Below are 22,550 nucleotides of genomic sequence, written 5' to 3' on the forward strand. Positions count from 1 at the left end.
CCATGTCGGTTTGTATCTACCCAGTTTTTTTTTAACACTGCTGTTTCCTATTGTAAAGCGCAACGGAATCTGCTGCGCTATATAAGACACTGTAACGGAATCTGCTGCGCTATATAAGACACTGTAACGGAATCTGCTGCGCTATATAAGAAACTGTAACGGAATCTGCTGCGCTATATAAGACACTGTAACGGAATCTGCTGCGCTATATAAGACACTGTAACGGAATCTGCTGCGCTATATAAGAAACTGTAACGGAATCTGCTGCGCTATATAAGACACTGTAACGGAATCTGCTGCGCTATATAAGACACTGTAACGGAATCTGCTGCGCTATATAAGACACTGTAACGGAATCTGCAGCACTATATAATATACTGTAACGGAATCTGCTGCGCTATATAAGACGCTGCAACGGAATCTGCTGCGCTATATAAGACACTGTAACTGAATCTGCTGCGCTATATAAGACGCTGCAACAGAATCTGCTGCGCTATATAAGACGCTGCAACGGAATCTGCTGCGCTATATAAGACACTGTAACGGAATCTGCTGCGCTATATAAGACGCTGTAATGGAATCTGCTGCACTATATAAAAGACACTGTAACAGAATCTGCTGCGCTATATAAGACGCTGTAACGGAATCTGCTGCGCTATATAAGACACTGTAACAGAACCTGCTGCGCTAAATAAGACACTGTAACGGAATCTGCTGCGCTATATAAGACACTGTAACGGAATCTGCTGCGCTATATAAGACACTGTAACGGAACCTGCTGCTCTATATAAGACACTGTTAGGAATCTGCTGCGCTATATAAGAACCTGTGGTACTTGTTTCCTAGCATAGCCACACCGATTTCCATCGGTGTGGTTGTGTCAGAAAAATCGCGTCGATCGCATCACATGCGATTTGGTCGCATGCGATGCGATCGACGCGACCGTCCCGATTTTTTAATTGAATCAAATGTGAATAGGGTCCCTGGGACCCGATTTTACATTGGATTCAATGTAAAATATTCCCTAGACCCCCAAATTTAACCCCGTGAACCCCACCCCACGATAGACGCCAACCCGAAGCGTGGCGAGCGCAGCGGTGCGCGTCCTCCGACCTTTTCATTCCCCTACTATCCACGTCGGCGTGGAGTTGAGAATATATAGTGTGGCGAGCGCAGCGAGCCACTGGGCCCGAAGCGTGGCGAGCGCAGCGAGCCCCGCGAGGGGGCGCGCATACCTGTGAAGTTACGCTTCGCTCGCCACGCTTCGGGCTCGGTGGCTCGCTGCGCTCGCCACACTATATATTCTCAACTCCACACCGACGTGGATAGTAGGGGAATGAAAAGGTCGGAGGACGCGCACCGCCGCCCCTCGCGGGCTCGCTGCTTTTGCCACGCTTTGGCGTCTATCGTGGGGTGACGATGGGGCCATATACAATGTGAAATGGGTCATATTGGCCCATTTCACATTTTTTCCTATGTGAGATGGACTTAATCAAGTCCATCTCATCTTGTGCCATTATAATGGCACAAGACCGACGCGATGCTCCCGATTTCAATGTTAAAATATATTTTAACATTGAAGCCTATGGCAAAATCGGGGGCATCGCGTCGGGACCAATGTTAATGGTCCCGACCGACGCGATGCCCCCGATTTTGTCTTTGCCGGCAAAATGGACCTGATTTCAAAGGAAATCGGGTCCATTACGGGGATCGTGTACCTTAACTTAAAGGTACACGATCCCAAAGATTGTGGCCGTGCTAGGAAACAAGTACCGAACCTGTAAATAAATAAATGGACCCTATGTTTTCATATGTATGGTGGTTTATATTCAGATTTATGGTTTACATCAGTGGTTCCCAAACTGTGCCTAGGCTCCCTGGGGTGCCTCAGGACACTTGCAGGGGTGCCTTGGGTTGGTGGACCAGGATCAATTCATATTATTTATGGTCAATGTACCAGGCAAAACCAATGCTTGTGGCTGCCAATCATAACATATGTGGACAAACAAAAGCAAATCCTGTCCCTCACCAGATAACTGTGACATTTAAACACAATGCACTTAATTTAATATTTTTTTTTCTGAATTTCTCAATAAGAAACATTTGGCCTAGGGGTGCCTTGAAAATATTTTGATGCTCTAGGGCGCCGTGATTCAAAAAAGTTTGGGAACCCCTGGTTTATATTCTTATGTATGTTTCAGTTAATTTTCTGTTATTTATATGTATGTGTGTATATTTATATATTTTTGTATACAAAGTTGCAAGTGCTTAATAAAACATGGCCAATCCTAGTCCACATTGATTTTGTAAAAAAAATAAAAAAAAATAATAATAACAATTTAAAAAAAATCATGAAAAATCTATTGACTGTCATCCTAACGTCTTCTGCTACAGGGTGTTAAGGTGCGTACATACGTACAGATTCTGTCTGATCTATCTGGTAGGAACAAAACCCTGGAAATGTATGGGAGCAAATGACAATCAAACATTTCCACCCAAATGCAGGAAAACAGAAAAAAATATCTGCTTTGATAAACTGTTATATCAGAATGATTTAAAAAAAATTGTCTGACTGATCACTGTCTGTTTTCAAGCGTTTGAGAACATTTTTTTGATTGTCATATGCTCCCATACATTTCAGGTTTTTGTTCCCACCAGATAGATCAGAGAAAATCTGTACATGTGTACGCACCTTTAGACACATTACGTCAGTCAGGATTGCCACATTATTACATTGACTCTATATCTGTCATAAGCGCCAGAAATGTGCATTAGGCCAAAAAGCAAAGTATCGGTATGGTAACAGGCTCCGCCCATACTATTAAAGGGGGCGGGTACACAGCCTTAATGAGATGTTATCAGCCCACAAATGAGTCCATAATACCAGTAATTATACTGGTGATGGAGGTTGTATACAATGGGCAGAGAGCACACACTACATCCCAGAGTTCAGAGCTGGTGCCCTCAGAAGGGTGAACTGCATACCCTCCAACTGTACCGATTTACCCGGTACAGTACCGTTTTCTAACGGCCTGTACCGGTTAAATTACCCTGTACCGATTGTACCGGTTTTCTAGCCTTCAGGCTTCAGCCGCAGCGTGTCGCCTCCTTCTAGTTCCTGCACTTCTCTGTCTCAGCCGAGGAGGCCGGGGGGACTCTTGGAGTTGTAGTTTCAGACTGCCGGCTATTCCCCAGGGAGCTTGAAGGGGAGCCGCCGAACAAGACTACAACTCCCAAGGTGCACCAAGGGAGGACACGGCTTCCTACTGCTCGGGGATAGACGGGAGAAGAACTTCACTTATGCATGCTGTTTGTCAGAGACCTGATAGATGCGCAGCGCAGCAGGAGAGGACCAGCGGGGCAGGGCAGGTAAATTATTATGTTCAACTCACACACGGTGGGTATTGAAACTATCGGAATGACCACGCCCCTTTTCCCGAAGCCACGCCCCTCCCGTTTTTTTTGTGTTTTTTTTTTTTTTTTTGTACCGATTTCTGACCCTCACATGTTGGAGGGTATGGAACTGCTTTCTGTCAGCGAGAAGCAGGCACCATTTGTGCCTGTGCTGCAAACCCAGAACACAATACATGTGTGTCCCAACTGCTAAACCAAACGAGGTGATAAGTGTTATACACAGACATTTATATCAGGGGACCGGTCACATTAGGCGTGGAGTCTGTAGCTCAGGGAATGGAAGCTGCGCCTGTTTACACTCTATCCAAGCGGACACAGTGTATTCAGAGTATGAGCAAAACCTGGGAGGAGACACAATGTCACAGGTGTCAGATGCCTCATACCTCCAGCCTCAGTACACCATGCAGCGTGATATACCTCATACATCCAGCCTCAGTACACCGTGCAGCGTGATATACCTCATACATCCAGCCTCAGTACACCGTGCAGCGTGATATACCTCATACATCCAGCCTAAGTACACCATGCAGCGTGATATACCTCATACATCCAGCCTCAGTACACTGTGCAGCGTGATATACCTCATACATCCAGCCTCAGTACACCGTGCAGCGTGATATACCTCATACATCCAGCCTCAGTACACCGTGCAGCGTGATATACCTCATACATCCAGCCTCAGTACACCGTGCAGCGTGATACACCTCATACATCCAGCCTCAGTACACCATGCAGCGTTATATACCTCATACATCCAGCCTCAGTACACCATGCAGCGTGATATACCTCATACATCCAGCCTCAGTACACCGTGCAGTGTGATATACCTCATACATCCAGCCTCAGTACACCGTGCAGCGTGATATACCTCCTACATCCAGCCTCAGTACACCATGCAGCGTGATACACCTCATACATCCAGCCTCAGTACACCGTGCAGCGTGATATACCTCATACATCCAGCCTCAGTACACCATGCAGCGTGATATACCTCATACATCCAGCCCCAGTACACCATGCAGTGTGATATACCTCATACATCCAGCCTCAGTACACCATGCAGCGTGATATACCTCATACATCCAGCCTCAGTACACCGTGCAGCGTGATATACCTCATACATCCAGCCTCAGTACACCATGCAGCGTTATATACCTCATACATCCAGCCTCAGTACACCGTGCAGCATCATATACCTCATACATCCAGCCTCAGTACACCGTGCAGTGTGATATACCTCATACATCCAGCCTCAGTACACCATGCAGTGTGATATACCTCATACATCCAGCCTCAGTACACCGTGCAGTGTGATATACTTCATACATCCAGCCTCAGTACACCGTGCAGCGTGATATACCTCATACACCCAGCCTCAGTACACCGTGCAGCGTTATATACCTCATACATCCAGCCTCAGTACACCGTGCAGCATCATATACCTCATACATCCAGCCTCAGTACACTGTGCAGTGTGATATACCTCATACATCCAGCCTCAGTACACCATGCAGCGTGATATACCTCATACATCTAGCCTCAGTACACCGTGCAGTGTGATATACCTCATACATCCAGCCTCAGTACACCATGCAGCGTGATATACCTCATACATCCAGCCTCAGTACACCGTGCAGCGTGATATACCTCATACACCCAGCCTCAGTACACCATGCAGCGTGATATACCTCATACATCCAGCCTCAGTACACCGTGCAGCGTGATACCTCCTACATCCAACCTCAGTACACCGTGCAGTGTGATATACCTCATACATCCAGACTCAGTACACCGTGCAGTGTGATATACCTCATACATCCAGACTCAGTACACCGTGCAGCGTGATATGCCTCATACATCCAGCCTCAGTACACCGTGCAGCGTGATATACCTCATACATCCAGCCTCAGTACACCATGCAGCGTGAGATACCTCATACATCCAGCCTCAGTACACCATGCAGTGTTATATACCTCATACATCCAGCCTCAGTACACCGTGCAGCGTGATATACCTCATACATCCAGCCTCAGTACACCATGCAGCGTGAGATACCTCATACATCCAGCCTCAGTACACCATGCAGTGTTATATACCTCATACATCCAGCCTCAGTATACCGTGCAGCGTGATATACCTCATACATCCAGCCTCAGTACACCATGCAGCGTAATATACCTCATACATCCAGCCTCAGTACACCATGCAGCGTGATATACCTCATACATCCAGCCTCAGTACACCATGCAGCGTGATACCTCATACATCCAGCCTCAGTACACCATGCAGCGTGATACCTCATACATCCAGCCTCAGTACACCATGCAGCGTGATATACCTCATACATCCAGCCTCAGTACACCGTGCAGTGTGATATACCTCATACATCCAGCCTCAGTACACCGTGCAGCGTGATATACCTCATACATCCAGCCTCAGTACACCGTGCAGCGTGATATACCTCATACATCCAGCCTCAGTACACCGTGCAGCGTGAGATACCTCATACAGCCAGCATCAGTACACCATGCAGCGTGATATACCTCATACATCCAGCCTCAGTACACCGTGCAGCGTGATATACCTCATACAGCCAGCCTCAGTACACCATGCAGCGTGATACCTCATACATCCAGCCTCAGTACACCATGCAGCGTGATATACCTCATACATCCAGCCTCAGTACACCACGCAGCGTGATATACCTCATACATCCAGCCTCAGCACACCGTGCAGCGTGATATACCTCATACATCCAGCCTCAGTACACCGCGCAGCGTGATATACCTCATACATCCGGCCTCAGTACACCACGCAGCATGACATACATCCAGCCTTAGTACACCATGAAGCGTGATAGGGACCACAGTGAGCTCTGAGTGGCCCAGTGCAGGTCATGTTGCTATACAGGGAACCATTCACCATACAGAGCAGTGACACATCGCCGCTGACTCATGTGCTGACACAGCCACCGGCTATAAGGAGACATATAACCCGTCTTGTCGCCATCGTCAGGGCTCGCTCACACAGACGTAATTTGGTCTGTTGAGTGGCCTCTATTGGCCGCTGGCGGTGCTTCACCTCATAGAGGTGAGGAGTAGTTAGGTTTTTATTGATCTGAGAACAAAGTGTGGTCCTATTCACCTCTGCACCCTCAGTGGTGACTGCTGGCCACTATCCCAATCACATAGTGAAGGGTCAGTGTCCATCCAAGCGGTCTGTATATTAATATTTCAATGATGGACTGAATGTTAAATATATCATGGGGTGACTTTCCCCGCTCCTGTACTGAAGGCGCACGGCTAGTTTGGAACGCTGGGCGCACACGACCTTTGCTGTGTAACAGTTTGGTCACAGTTCCGTCAGATAAGTATGTTCTGTGTTACTGCAGGACAGGTGCCAGTCACAGAGGGGGGGGTGAGAGCTGGGGAACCCGCGGGGGTTACGGCTTACAACACTGAGAGATAGACACTCCAGTCACTGGCATCACCTGCACTTCGGACTCTACTTTAAAGAAATAAATTAATTAGAAAGTAATAAACACATGTTGTGGCAGAGAGTGGCCTGTCCGACTAAGCGAGCATGTGACACCGACACAGAATTGAATGATGAGTCTGAATCAGCTTGGAAGGCCACGCAAAGCAGCATACAACTGGATAGCACCATGCTGCACTGCAAGGGGGCAGATGTAACAAGTGCAGAGAGAGTCAGACTTGGGTGAGGTGTTGTGATGGAACAAGGCCACGCCCACGTTGCGCTAAGTATTTTAAAGGGCTGGGGAAGGTGTTCGGCCCAAGTGAGGGGTTTGTGGGGGCTTTTGAGGGGGGGGGGGGATGGGAAAAATTGCGGGTACTCCCTGCTCCTCTGCAGCCATTGTGAGAAGGAGAATCCCCCGGACTGCTGTCTACTGTCTATCTCTTTACCTCACCTGTGCTCCTGTCCTGTTCTTCCCTTCCTCTACTTCATCTTCAGTCTCCTCGACAATTTCGACACCTACTTCTGAACTGATGCTGATTTTAGTTCTACCAGCTATACCCCTATTTATACTGTATCTTTCAACACACCCTGTACGTTACCTTGTAATTTGTTTTTTGTTTGCTATGTACGGCGCTGCGGACACTTTGCGGCGCCTTATAAATAAACGTACTACTACTTCTACTACTGAGGGCAGGTGGGTGCTGGGTGTGCTCAGGCCCTGGGAGGTGGGCCTGAGCACACCCAGCACCCACCTGCCCTTTCACCCCCCTTGGCAACGAGCAAGCATTTTTTATGACATCCACAAGGAAAGGCAGTGCTGACCCAGGTTCAGTATAAATAGTGCAGACCCAGGTCGAACTGCTGTGTAATACCCCTTTTACACCGCCGAAAAATCCGGGTCAGCGGCGGGTTAGACCCGGATCTTCGGCGGTGTAAATCCCTAACGCCGTGTCCCTTTACACGGGACTTCAACCCAGGTCCTGACCTGGGCAGAACACGGCTAGGACCTGGGTAGAGGGCGGTGTAAATGGGAACGCCGGGTTGGATGACCCGGCTCCCATTTACATGAATGGGGAACGTCCAACCTGCGGACCGCAGCGTGAAGCCCCTTGCGGGCTTCCACGAGGGAGCAGTCAGGATTCCGACGTCGGAGTAATGATTGTCGGAATCCAGACTGTCGGGGAGCCGTCCGGCACCCTAATTATGGCAGTCTTCCCAAATGTGTATTACTTAAATATCGTAAATAACTCTGTATGTGGAAACAAATGGTTGTAAAATAATTGGTCCAACATAGGTCTGGCTAGAAGTGACCCGAGTCACCAAACACTTAGATTAGAATCTGTTCTTTTTATGTGTGGTCTTTGTTTCAGGGATCAAAGGTCAAGGGCCTTTATACAGGCTAGTTAGTAACAGAGACAACAGGTAGTAGCAGATAAATACACTTCCCCCCCAAATAACAAGAGGCTAATGCTGGCCATACATCAGAAAGATCGATCTTAAGATCGATTGCGCTCATGATTGTGTCCAATTTCCCTTCAATTCCCCGGCAGTCCTTGGTGGTTTTTGGACACAAAATGTGCACACAATCCATCTACAATCAATTGAGATTGTATGTTTGGGTACAATATCTTTCTGATGTATGGCCACCTTAAGGATGGATAACACCAGGGTCAGTCTCCAGAGAAGAGACCTGTTCACATGAAGGTGTGAAACCCCTCACGTACACAAGCTTCAAAGCCAGATGAAGGGAGCGAGTTAATCAGCCCTTGTTACATAGGAAGGGTTAAGAATTCCTGAGGGAGGGGGAGAGGGGTGCCTTTGGGATGGAAGTTGGTGTTTGGCAGGGAGAGAGGGGAGAGATGTGAATGAGAGTCAGCGCTGGGAGTTGTGGACTGGCGTGTCCTGCCCATCTGAAGGTAACCTGTGGGGTCAGGGTCCGCAGGTGGGTGCACGTGACAGGGTCCGCAGGTGGGTGCACGTGACAGAGTCCGCAGGTGGGTGCACGTGACAGGGTCCGCAGGTGGGTGCACGTGACAGGGTCCGCAGGTGGGTGCACGTGACAGGGTCCGCAGGTGGGTGCACGTGACAGGGTCCGCAGGTGGGTGCACGTGACAGGGTCCGCAGGTGGGTGCACGTGACAGGGTCCGCAGGTGGGTGCACGTGACACGGTCCGCAGGTGGGTGCACGTGACACGGTCCGCAGGTGGGTGCACGTGACACGGTCCGCAGGTGGGTGCACGTGACACGGTCCGCAGGTGGGTGCACGTGACACGGTCCGCAGGTGGGTGCACGTGACACGGTCCGCAGGTGGGTGCACGTGACACGGTCCGCAGGTGGGTGCACGTGACACGGTCCGCAGGTGGGTGCACGTGACACGACCCGCAGGTGGGTGCACGTGACAGGGTCCGCAGGTGGGTGCACGTGACAGGGTCCGCAGGTGGGTGCACGTGACAAGGTCCGCAGGTGGGTGCACGTGACACGGTCCGCAGGTGGGTGCACGTGACAGGGTACGCAGGTGGGTGCACGTGACAGGGTCCGCAGGTGGGTGAAAATTGGGTACAGTTCCATAAGAAGCGGATGGCACAGAGAAATAGTTATATAGAGTATATATATATATATATACTTCCTCATCTTTGCGGCCACAGCTTATGCCAGTTACGTAAGCCGCTTTCAGAATAGCACCATTGTCCCCTTGCGGCCTCGCTTCACTCGCCACGCTTCGGGCTCGGTGTCTCGCTCCGCTTCGCCTGCCACAACTTTAGTAAAGGCAATAGATGGTGGCATGGACACAGGAGGGTGGCTTGGACCCAGGGTGGTGCGGGTTACGCTACGTAATTTCTGTAGCGTAAGCTGTGGCCGCAAAGATGAGGAGGTACATATATATACTGTGCGGCAGACATTGTGCCTAATTCAGTATTGGATATAAATTGGTGAAAATCACATGCCTTCCGACTGTCCCAATTTACACTATTACCTTGCACCATCTCAGGGGGGACAATACTCACTATTACTGAGCAGCAACTGAGGAGGACCATATTCACTAACACCTAGCACTAGAGCCAGGACACAGATACTATAGTAGAGCAGTAATACTCTGCAGCCCTCACAGTATAGGATGGGGTAATACTCTGCACCACTCACAGGACAGGAGGACAGAGGTAATACTCTGCAACCCTCACAGCACAGGGGTAATACTCTGCAGCCCTCACAGCACAGGATGGGGTAATACTCTACACTACTCACAGCACAGGGGTAATACTCTGCACCACTGGCAGGACAGGAGGACATTGGTAATACTCTGCAGCCCTCACAGTATAGGACAGGAGTAATACTCTGCAACCCTCACAGCACAGGATGGGGTAAAACTCTACACCACTCACAGGACAGAAGGACAGAAGTAATACTCTGCAGCCCTCATAGCACAGGGGTAATATGCTACAGCCCCTCACAGCACAGGATGGGGTAATACTCAGCACCACTCACAGGACAGAAGGACAGGAGTAATACTCTGCACCACTCGCAGGACAGAAGGACAGGAGTGATACTCTGCAGCCCTTAAAGCACAGGGGTAATACTCTGCAACCCTCACAGCACTGTGGTAATACTCTGCAGCACTAACAGGACAGAGATAATAATCTGCATCACTTGCACGACAGGTAATAATCTGCATCACTCACAGGACAGGAGGACAGGGGTTAATACTCTGCAGCACTCCGCACAGGATGGAGTAATACTCTGCAGCACTCGCAGGACAGGGGAAATTGCAGCCCTCACAGCACTGGGGTAAAACTCTACAGCACTAACAGGACAGAGGCAATACTCTGCATCACTTGAATGACAGGATGGAGTTATACTCTTCAGCACTCACAGGACAGGAGGACAGGAGTAGTATTCTGCAGCACTCACAGGACAGACGGGGGTAATGCTCTGCAGCACTCACAGGACAGACGGGGGAAATGCTCTGCAGCACTCACAGGACAGACAGGGGTAATGCTCTGCAGCATTCACAGGACAGACAGGGGACAGGGTAATGCTCTGCAGCACTCACAGGACAGACGGGTGTAATGCTCTGCAGACCTCACAGCACAGGGGTAATACTCTGCAGCCCTCACAGCACAGGGGTAATACTCTGCAGCCCTCACAGCACAGGGGTAATACTCTGCAGCGCCCACAGGACAGACACGGCAGGGTAATGCTCTGCAGTACTCACAGGACAGGACGAGCTCCTGGAAGCGGCGGTGCTGGCAGCGGTCCCGGTGCCGCAGCTGGCGGATAATATCAGCTTTCCAGGCCGAACCTGTCCCGGAACCGAGATCCTCCCGACGGCGCCGCTGCTGCATTCCGGGCCGCTGTCACCGACACAGCCCGGGGGTGGAGTCACGGCCTGGGGGAGGAGTCACTGCCTGCTGGGGGCGGCGAGGTCCCAGCCTGCTGGGGCGGGGTTACACTGTTGGCGGAGGCCAAGGGATACATCGTGGGCGGGTACCTAGCTAACGGGAGGAGTCACATCCTGATTGGGGAGGGTCATAGCACCGCCCAGGGGCGGAGCCACAGCATGGGAGACTAGTCAAAGCTTGTTTATGGCAGCCACACGGCGCGGCAATGGAGTCTGGGGGAGGAGTTAAAGCCTTGGGGCGGGATACATGGGGGCGGGAGAAGTGTCAGGGAGGCGGGGCCTGAGTGAATGATAATATTACTGTACATTTCCTGGTTTCTTTCCCCTACAAAATATGTGTCCCGATAGATTGCACGTGTGTGTGTGTATATATATATATATGTGTGTGTGTGTATATATGTGTGTGTGTGTGTGTATATATATATATATGTGTGTGTGTGTATATATGTGTGTGTGTGTGTGTATATATGTCTATGTATCTATATGTGTGTGTGTGTGTGTATATATATATATATATGTGTGTGTGTCTATGTATCTATATGTGTGTGTGTGTGTGTGTGTGTGTGTGTGTATATGTGTATATGTGTATATGTGTGTGTATATATATATATATATATGTGTGTGTGTGTCTATGTATCTATATATGTGCATACCTCCCAACTTTTGAAGTTGCGAGATCGGGACGTTCGCGCGGCGAAGCCGTGTGCGCTCCCGAAAAGGGGGCACGGCCTCGAGAAAAGGGGGCGTGGTCTCACAGGGTGCCGCGAACTTCGGCCACACCCCGTTTTCGCCGCTCGTCGGCGCTGAATAGACGCTGTGCGCATGCGCACAGCGTCTATTCTCGGAAAGCTGGGGTGGCTCCCAACTGCCCCCCCTACCGCGGGACAATGGCGGCCCCGGGCGGGACGCGGGAACGTCCCCGAATATCGGGACGTTCCCGTGGTAAGCGTGACAGTTGGGAGGAATATTACCGCCCAGGATCGCATTGTAAAATACGATCATATCGGGGGGATGTATCATTTTTAAGGGCGCAGGGACAGGGCTCCGATAGGAGCCAGTCCCTGCGAAGCCCTAACCCGGAAGCCGGGAGGTCTGCGCATGCGTGGTTATGCGCTGACCCCCGCCGACCCCTCTTACCGAGTCGGGCAGTGCGATGTGTAGCCATAGGCTAAAATGGGCTATCGCCATATCAGAATGGCGATAGCCCATGGCTATAGCCTGAATGGCGATAGCCCAAGGGTGCGATGCCGGGCTGCCCGATGTTGATACATCGGGCAGCTTCGCATCCCTCATAGAAACCTATGGGGGATGCGGCCGGTGGCGCTACAGGGAGGATCGGAGATCCCTGCTGCGGTCCCCCTATGATACATTTAGGAGATACTTAATATTTGCGGCTAAACCCCGAAAACGTGCGTTTTCAGGGATTTAGCCGCAAATATGGTTTGATAAATGGGCCCCTATGACAGTAATAAAAAAAACAATAGGTGTATACAAATGGACATATAGTAAAAGGTTACTGATTCAAATGAGTGGACAGTAAAAGTATATATATATAAAAACGATAATAGTATAATGAGTAACAAAAAAGGTTCAATAAAGTGCTTAGCTTATGAGATAGTCGGAGGTAGGTTCCCAACGCGTTTCGTCGGTATGACTTGATGACGTGTGTGTCTATGTGTATATATGTGTGTGTGTATGTGTATATATATATATATATATATATATATATGTGTGTGTGTCTATGTATCTATATATTACTGAAGTAAGGCCCATAGACCACGTTATCACTTTTCAATGGGCCCAATTCATACTTGCTCGCACAGGTCAGAATTCGGACCCTGTCTGGCGATTGTGTGACTGTGCACATAACTTTAGAGAGCGTACGGCCAATCATCATCCGTACGTATGGCCCTCACTATGACATCCTATGACGTACGGCCCTCACTATGACATCATCTGTACGTACGGCCCTCACTATGACATCCTATGACACACCTGTTGCATGCACTTTGTTAAGTTTGGGTATAGGGGTTATACTGGTTGATTCGCAAGGCTGCCAATGGATGTTTAACATAAACATCCATTGGCAGGCTGCGGGGGAACACCCACATGGTTGGTGACCATCGAATGATGGCGAAGGTGCACGTGTATAAAAGTGACTCTTAAGTTACTTACATATGCGTGGATGCTTCAGAGTAAGTGGGCGGCAGCTGACCTCCGGTGAGGTCAGCTGGCCGCCCCCCGCACCCGCGTTATTGGGGCATTTGCATGACAACACCCAGTGCTGGGCGTTCCCGTATACAAATGGCTGGGCCCGCTGCCCACTGTTGGCACACGGGTACGCGCACCCAGTGAACACACTGCGGCATGCACCCGGCGTATGGACATGCACAGAAATGGTCCTGGGCATACACCCACCATTGGACTCCTTGCAAGCCTTTGGGTCTGAACAACCAGACCTGAATAAGGCCCATAGCATTGCAAGTCTATGTTGCATGTTGATAGAATATGTGCGACCATCACGTTTGGGAGGTGACTGCGCCAAGTGCATCTGGATACGTTGCTCCCCTGAGCGTTACATGAATACAAATCCTTCAATTCTTTTTTTGGAAATAATCTCTTAGAAAAAGTTTTTGAAAAATGTTTTGTATATTTTTGAGTAATTTCACTGTGGAAGTAAAGCTTTGGGGGTTTGTTTTTGGTTTTGTTTATTGATCTTTATATTTTGGTTTATTTTTTATTTGTTTTTCAAGTGATAATTTCTGATATTTTACATTCATAAGAAACTGTAAATAAATGTATGAATGTTTCATACTAGTAAGCCCGCTCAAAGCAAATGCTTCGAAAGCTAGTCTGCTACCTTGTGATTGCCTCTGTGTTTGTGCATGTGTGAGAGAGAGAATGAGATGTAGTTTCACTCGCTGCCAGCAGATGGCGGTGTTTTGGAGACACACAGACACTAGACATATATTTATAGATGATGATACATTTGTCACTTTCTGGATTTGACATGTCAATTTAGATGCACCTATCTCAAAATGCACCTATCTCATTTACCCTTTGTGATGAGGGTTAATTGTTTAAATAACGGGTTCTCAAAGTCGGTCCTCAGGACCCCCCCACAGTGCGTGTTTTGCAGGTCTCACAGAATAAAGTGAAATAATTAGCGCCACCTGTGGATCTTTTGTCAGTCAGTAATGAGTGCACCTGTCGGGCCACCTGGAAAACTGTGTGGGGTCCTGAGAACCGAGTTTGAGAACCCCTGGTTTAAATATATTTATTCCCGTTGTTTATTTCCCAATTCCAGGTTTTGTATTGAATGCAAACTGCTTGAATTTTGATGTCCATCCGTGCACCAATCATGTGGAACGCATAATATACTTCCGGTTCTGACTTTGGGCTAGATTCTCTAAGCTTCATAAGTGATAAAATGGAGAATGATTAACAGCCAGCCAATCAGCTCCTGGCTGGCTGTTTATCACTCTCCATTTTATCACTTTTGAAGCTTAGTGCATCTGGCCCTGTATCTTTAGTCCTATGCGCTGATAAACTATGGTTACTGTGTTTTTTCCTTACATGCTGATTAATACATCTAGATGATCCCTGTAGGACTATTAATAATATAAGTAGTTTGGCCACAAATATGTTACACTGGGCGGAAGTGAGGTCACATTTGATTTTGTAATGCCGATTGCCCAACCAAACCTGAGCAGGGCTGCTGTGGAATATGTGGGGGCAAAATGCAGGTGGCGGCTGGAACATGGCACTAGAAGAGCCCCAATTGGTAGATAGATTGTGAGTATCGCTTGTCCTGTGCTACTTCTCAGGCTGCCTTTGGGTTGTCACTAAAGGTCTCCCTCAGACCTTAAGAATATAGCAAGGAAAAGTGAATGTGACAATTTTCAGGCGCCAGAGGTAGGATAAAAATATGTAAAATTTATTTCGACAAATATCACAGATTCACATAAAAACGGTTCACATAAAAGGATAGTAAATTGAGATGAATCCTTACCCCTAAGGGTATTTGGAGCCAGCAAGGGATGGAAAAAGTGCAGGGATGCAGTCCGGATGTGCACCCTGCTGTGGCCCCAAATATCTTAGCACAGGTTAGGTTCAGTCTTATGGTCCAATCAGTCACTGCCGCCAACGCGTTTCGAGCAACAGGTGCTCTTCTTCCAGGGCAAAGTCGGGTGCACATCCGGACTGCATCCCTGCACTTTTTCCATCCCTTGCTGGCTCCAAATACCCTTAGGGGTAAGGATTCATCTCAATTTACTATCCTTTTATGTGAACCGTTTTTATGTGAATCTGTGATATTTGTCGAAATAAATTTGACATATTTTTATCCTACCTCTGGCGCCTGAAAATTGTCACATTCACTTTTCCTTACTGGAAGAGCCCCAGTGTGCAGCCACTTCCACCGCTGTCCTGCGACACCTCCTGCCCATTCACCTCTGCCGATTTTTCAGGGGCGTGGCCTATCAGGAAGGGGCGTGGTCTATAATCGCAGCACTGGCGCGAGGAAGGTGTGTGAGGGTATATGCATACCCTCCAACATTTGAAGGGAAAAAATTGGTACACACCCAGAAAGGGGCGTGACCATATGTAAAGTGGGTGTGGGCACTGGTAAAAAAGGGGGCGTGGTCACCCCTTTCCGAATGTGTACTCTGCATTTAAAAGAAAAAAGTGTTGCCAACCTTCCTTTCTGCAGAGCTTCATGTGCTCTGCCTCCGTTCGCCAGGCTGCATGTGCTTATCAGATCCCCCGTCTGGCCACCATCCCACGCTGTGCAGCTCAGCCTCAGGCAGCTGAGCTCTCTGCTGCACTTTACTTTGCGCACAGAAGGACACCACTGCACTTCCCCTGAGTGTGCCGGGTCCGCGGTGCCGGCGTGTGACGTCATGACGCGTCACACGCTGGCACAGGACCCGCAATGCACCCTTGGGAATGGGTGCTTGGATGGGTGAGCGCACAGCCGGACTGACAGCCCGGAGCCAGGAAGAGTTCTACAAATACAGAGGAGAGCACACCAGTGATGTAATGCAAATGTAAAATATCGGTACATTCGGTACGGACTTTATTTACCCGTACAGACCGTTAAAAAACGGTACTGTACCGGCAAATTCGGTAGAGTTGGAGGGTATGGTATATGTGAGCCCCAGCCTGTCCTCGCTCTCTGTGTGGCACCCCAGCCTAGGGATGGCCATCGACTATCGAGGTTCCCAAAACATCGATGGTTGGGACCTAGTGCTCGATGTTTTGGGCATCGATAGGCGAGGGTCGAATAGTTTGATGCCATCGATGGATGGCATCCGATGTCGATATATATAATTTTTTTACCCTGCTGGCCAGCTGCATGGCTACTCCGAGTCCTGGAGTGTGACTCACTTTCTGAATTAGAATTATGTTGTCATCATGCGGTGCAGCGGCAGCGGCACTGGTCTGGGAGACTCGGGACTGTCTCTTGACTTGAACAAAGTTGTTTGTGCGCATGCGCGCACTGGTGGCGGGGGTGGCCTGGCCTGGTGACATCTCTCAGGCAGTGCAGCCCGGGGAAGCAGATGTTGCACCACTCCCCCGGAAACAAGACAGGCGGCTGGTCTCGATGGTGCCCATTGTCTACTGTTTGCGCATGCGCAGTGGAAGGCCGGGCGGCCGCCGGGAGGTGCGCGCATGCGGGATAGAACAACTAACCTGACGCGCTGGATATAATGTGTTTTCTGCGCATGCGTGTGCGCCATACGCAGAAGAAACATTATTATCCAGCGCGTCAGGTATAGTTCTATCGCGCATGCGCGCACCTCCCAGCGGCAGCCCGTTCTATCTCTGCGCATGCGCAAGTACACGATGGTGGGAACCATTGATGGCTGCCGATAGAATGGTTTATAGCCATCGATGGTTCCTGCATAAATTGCCATCGATGGGAACCATCGATGGAGGATGCGTCGATGGCCATCCCTACCCCAGCCTGGGCCACTGTCTTGCGCGGGGAAGTGGTAAAAAGGTTGCTAAGCAACCATGTACATTGCGTCAGAGTCCCAGCAGCGGGACCTCAGGGGTTAATAATACCCCGTTCAGTGGAGGGCGCGAAAATCAGTCCCCAGGCTGATTGACAGCCAACGGGGGACCAATAAGGAGGAGGTACCTGTGGGGGTCAGAGGTCGAGAGAGGAGAAGGAGGCGCGCGCTGGTGTTCAGGGCAGCGGAGGAGAGGAAGCGAGAGTGGCGGCGCGTGGCTGAAGGAGACCGGAACGGAGCTGATCCATCGGCGAGGCGAGGACAGAGCCGGAACACCGCAGGAGAGTCAGCTGACGCCGGGAGTAAGAAGAGGAGACGCCGGGCAAGTGAAGCAGCCGGCGGCGCGGAGTGCAGCGTGCCCTCCTGCAGAAGATTGAGCCAGCACCGGCCGTCCAGACGCCAGGGGACCCTATCGTGACGGGCAGGAGCCTGCACCCTGTTGCTGACGTCAGGTACCCCCTGCACTGGTAACCCCAGTCCTGCCTCCCTATCCTGCCACCAACGCGGTATGCCCTAAAGGGCCCCCCCTCTCTTTGTGCCCCCACCATTAACGTCCATCTAGCCTGCCTTATCCCAGTACCCCACTAAGGACCAGTGGGTGTAAAGAACCCCGGAGTATTGTACACCAGGAGTCACCCGAAGCAGGGTGAGGTGGGGATGGTCATCCCTAGGGTGAGGTGAGCAGAGTTACCGCGTGTCCCATGTAACACTTCAGAGGACTCCAGTGAGCCAAGTGCTGCAAGTTGTAGACACGTTGCTGTGCACTGGCCTAACAAAAGGGGACACCGCCATCTGGTGGCCAGAGTTCAGGTTGCACGGAATTATTTCCTAATTTATTTGAAGGATCCAGTACTCACCTTTCATCCTAGGGACATTGTTCTGGACCGTATTCTGTGCGGGATTTCTCCAGGAATGGTAGTGATAGGATATGTTTCACTGTCATACCGTATGTTTCTTACTGCTGTGTTTTGTATGTATTATATCTGTGTAGGGTTGTTAGCATGGCGGCCAGCGGGGACTCACAGGCAATTCCGGCTCCACCAACTCTGAGACTTCTGCAGCAGCACACAGCGGCCAGCGGGGACTCACAGGCAATGCCGGCTCCACCCACTCTGAGACTTCTGCAGCATCACACGGCGGCCAGCGGGGACTCACAGCCAGTGCAGGCTCCACCCACTCTGAGACTTCTGCAGCAGCACACGGCGGCCAGCGGGGACTCACAGCCAGTGCCGGCTCCACTGAGACTTCTGCAGCGTCACACGGCAGCCAGCAGGGATTCACAGCCAGTGCCGGCTCCACCTACTCTGAGACTTCTGCAGCGGCACACGGCGGTCAGCGGGGACTCACAGCCAGTGCATGCTCCACCCACTCTGAGGCTTCTGCAGCGGCACACAGCGGCCAGCGGGGATTCACAGCCAGTGCATGCTCCATCCACTCTGAGACTTCTGCAGCAGCACACGGCGGCCAGAGGGGACTCACAGCCAGTGCCAGCTCCACCCACTCTGAGACTTCTGCAGCGGCACACGGCGGTCAGCGGGGACTCACAGCCAGTGCCAGCTCCACCCACTCAGACTTCTGCAGCAGCACACAGCAGGGACTCACAGCCAAACATAGTGTAATTTCTGGGAGCTCACTGCAATGGATGATGCGCTAACAGTCCACCTGCATCTAACTGAGCCCTGTCTCCCTTTGTCCCCAGGCTCAGCTTCTCCAATTCCCTTTATGGCACAGGGCACCAAAATGTGTAGTTAGGGCACTGTGTGAATGCATCGCAGTGTGGCTCCCATTACAGTGAAGCGCATAGTGGGAGTGTGCAGGCTTCCCATCATGCCCCTGTTCTCGTTGTGCTGGAGCTTGCTCAGGACTTCCTGTCCCAGTCTTGCGGCTATCTTGTGATGGAGTTTCTTCCCCACGCTGCCTATACTGTCCACAGCTCTACCAGTCATAGGGGCCCATTTACCAAGGGTGGCATCTTCCTGCCCAGGATCAGTATAGTATGCAATCCTATTGGTGCAATGTATGTTCCTGTACGGTCCCAGCAGTTGGTTGGTTACCTGCTAAACCTGTGGGTTGCTACAAGGTGGTAGAACCCAATGCATTACATGCGAGTACATAAAAAAACAGAATTGTGATTATAAATACACCCACGGAGAACATAAAGATCCGTGGATTTATTAATTGCAATACTATCTTCACCATTTATTTACTTGTCTGTACATGCGATCTAAAGTATGTTGGTCGCACAACACGTCCCCTCAGGACCAGATTCCTCCAACATCGCAGGAACATCCTGAAAGGATCCTTACTACACAGTGTATCACGACACTTTTCTGAATGCCACAAAATAATCCAAAAGACCTCCAACTTATAGGTCTGGAGCATATACCACCAACAAAAAAAGGCGGTGACAGATTCCGTACCCTTTGTAAGCAAGAGATATTTTGGACCTTTAAGATGGACTGTTTGTTTCCAAAAGGTCTGAATGAGGCCATGGAATTGAACATTGTTCTTTAATGTTTGTGTTTGACTGTATATATGTACGGCTTGTGCTATGTCTAAATAATACATTTAAATAATGTTTCTTATGTATAAGAATTACCTGATTAGATCTGGGATGTATTAACACCCTGCGACACCCTGCCTTGCGAGGATGCGGCGGCCTAGGTATTAGTGCATTTGAAAATGTGGTAAAACGGGGTTTTTCTACATTTTCATGTTAGTACATCCCGCCCTTAGTACTCTCAAACCGTAAATAACCATTTTCTTTTTTTTTTTTTTCTCCAAAGTGAGTTAGTCCGCCCGGATCTTTTCACTAAGCGACCAATTGCTCACCGCTCTCTTTAGTGAGTCACTTTGCCCATCTCTACAGTGCAGCCTAAACTTAAACACCCCCCCCCCCCCACACACACACACACACGCCCCCTAGTGTCTAGCCCCCCCTCCCTGCAGCCTAAACCTAACCTCCCCCCGCACACTCACCCACCCCTAGTGCCTAACCCTCCCTCCCTGCAGCCTAAACCTAACCTCCCCCACACACACACTCACCCACCCCCTAGTGCCTAACCCTCCTCCCTGCAGCCTAAACCTAACCTCCCCCCACACTCACCCACCTCCTAGTGCCTAACCCTCCTCCCTGCAGCCTAAACCTAACCTCCCCCACACACTCACCCACCCTCTAGTGCAGGCATGTCCAACGTTGGCCCTCCAGATGTTGTGAAACTACACATCCCAGCATGCTTTGCCACAGTTTTGCTATTAAGGAATGCTAAAACTATTGCAAAGCATGCTGGGATGTGTAGTTTCACAACATCTGGAGGGCCAACGTTGGACATGCCTGCTCTAGTGCCTAACCCCCCCCCCCCCCTCCCTGCAGCCTAAACCTAACCTCCCCCACACACTCACCCACCCTCTAGTGCCTAACCCCCCCCTCCCTGCAGCCTAAACCTAACCTCCCCCACACACACACACTCACCCACCCCCTAGTGCCTAACCCTCCCTCCCTGCAGCCTAAACCTAACCTCCCCCGCACACTCACCCGCCCCCTAGTGCCTAACCCCCCTCCCTGCAGCCTAATCCTAACCTCCCCCCACACACCCACCCCCTATTATTTATTTTATTTATTAACAGTTTCTTATATAGCGCAGCATATTCCGTTGCGCTTTACAATAGCAGACAGTGAAACAAAACAGGGTATTTACAGACAGTCAAAATGTAGGAGGGCCCTGCTCGCAAGCTTACAATCTATAGTGCCTAATCCCCCCTCCCTGCAGCCTAAATCTAGTCCCCCACACTCACCCACCCCCTAGTGCCTAACCCTCCCTCCCTGCAGCCTAAACCTAACCTCCCCCCACACTCACCCACCCCCTAGTGCCTACCCCATACCTCCCAACTGTCACGATTACAGCGGGACAGTCCCGATTTTCGGGTCCTGTCCCACCCGCGGCAGGCATTGTCCCGCTGCGGGGGGTGGCAGTTGGGAGACCCCCCAATCTAATAGAATAGACGCTGTGCGCATGCGCACAGCGTCTATTCTCGTATGAAAATGAGGTTGCGGCTAATTAGCATAAGCCGCACCCTCATTTGCATACGCCCCCTTTTCCCAGAAGTTGGGAGGTATGCCTACCCCCCTCCCTGCAGCCTAAACCTAACCTCCCCCGCACTCACCCACCCCCTAGTGCCTAACCTTCCCACCCCGCAGCCTAAACCTAACCTCCCCCGCACACTCACCCACTCCCTAGTGCCTACCCCCCCCCCCTCCCTGCAGCCTAAACCCAACCTCCCCCACCCCCTAGTGCCTAACCCTCCCTCCCTGCAGCCTAAACCTAGTCTCCCCCCGCACACTCACCCACCCCCTAGTGTCTAACCCCCCCTCCCTGCAGCCTGACCCTAACCCCCCCCCCCCCCCACACCCTAGTGCCTAACTCTCCCTCCATGCAGCCTAACCCTACCACCCGCACACTCACCCGCCCCCTAGTGGATAATTGCGATTGTACTGTGTTGTGTATCACAGGCATCTATGCCCCTTATGGGTTACAGGAAATATCCTGCTTTGCAGCCACTTCCTGACACAGAGCTGACACACTAGATTTTCTGCAGAACTCTCGCTAATTTAATCTGCTACGGTCTTTCCTATCTTCAACATATTGGGTGAGATTTAATAGGATGAGAGATTCAGAAAGTGAGAGATTTGGTAAGAAATCTCCAGTTTTTTTAAAGCGGTAATCATTTACACTGCAAAATCACACTGGTCCTGAAGTGTAAATGATTGCCGCTTTAAAAAAACTGGAGATTTCCAGTTGCCGGCATCAGTGTCACCCAGACCCCACACCCTCACCTGCCCACACATCAGTTGTCACATAACCGGCCTCCCCCACCGGACCGCGCATTACATCAGCGACATTGCGCTTCCCGGCATCAGTGTCACCGAGACCTGCAAACCCACACAGGCTGCTGCCCGGCATCAGCATACACTGGACCCGCACAAGCCGCTGTGGCTGCCCGGCATTAGCGTCCCCTGGACCCGCCCCCCCCGCACAGGCTGCTAAAACTTCCCCAGCAGCTTCGTGCCATGGATCTGCCTCCCCACCCCGCGCACAGGCTGCTGCCTTGGCATCTACGTCCACTGGATCCCCCCCACAGGTCACCTGAAACAAAGCCTCGTTTAGTGCCCGGACCTCACGTTTGCCCGCGGTGAGCTGGCTCTGCTCTCCCGCTGGCCAAATATATCTAATAATAAAAGAAACATTT

The 22,550-nt window shown here is 50.6% G+C and overlaps 1 protein-coding gene across 1 annotated transcript in view; it reads right to left on the reverse strand.

The window, feature by feature from the left end:
- Positions 1-11,283, reverse strand: part of ATG16L2 (autophagy related 16 like 2) — a 41,936-nt gene extending 30,653 nt beyond the window's left edge. Inside the window, exon 1 of the mRNA XM_083170533.1 lies at positions 11,101-11,283. Within this exon, the coding sequence (XP_083026659.1) occupies positions 11,101-11,230 (130 nt within the window). The 5' untranslated portion in view covers positions 11,231-11,283. The remainder of the gene's footprint in view (positions 1-11,100) is intronic.
- Between the last annotated feature and the right edge of the window lie 11,267 nt (positions 11,284-22,550).

The sequence above is a fragment of the Crinia signifera genome, chromosome 2 (assembly GCF_055691185.1).
Source record: "Crinia signifera chromosome 2, ASM5569118v1, whole genome shotgun sequence".
Lineage (NCBI taxonomy): Eukaryota > Metazoa > Chordata > Amphibia > Anura > Myobatrachidae > Crinia > Crinia signifera.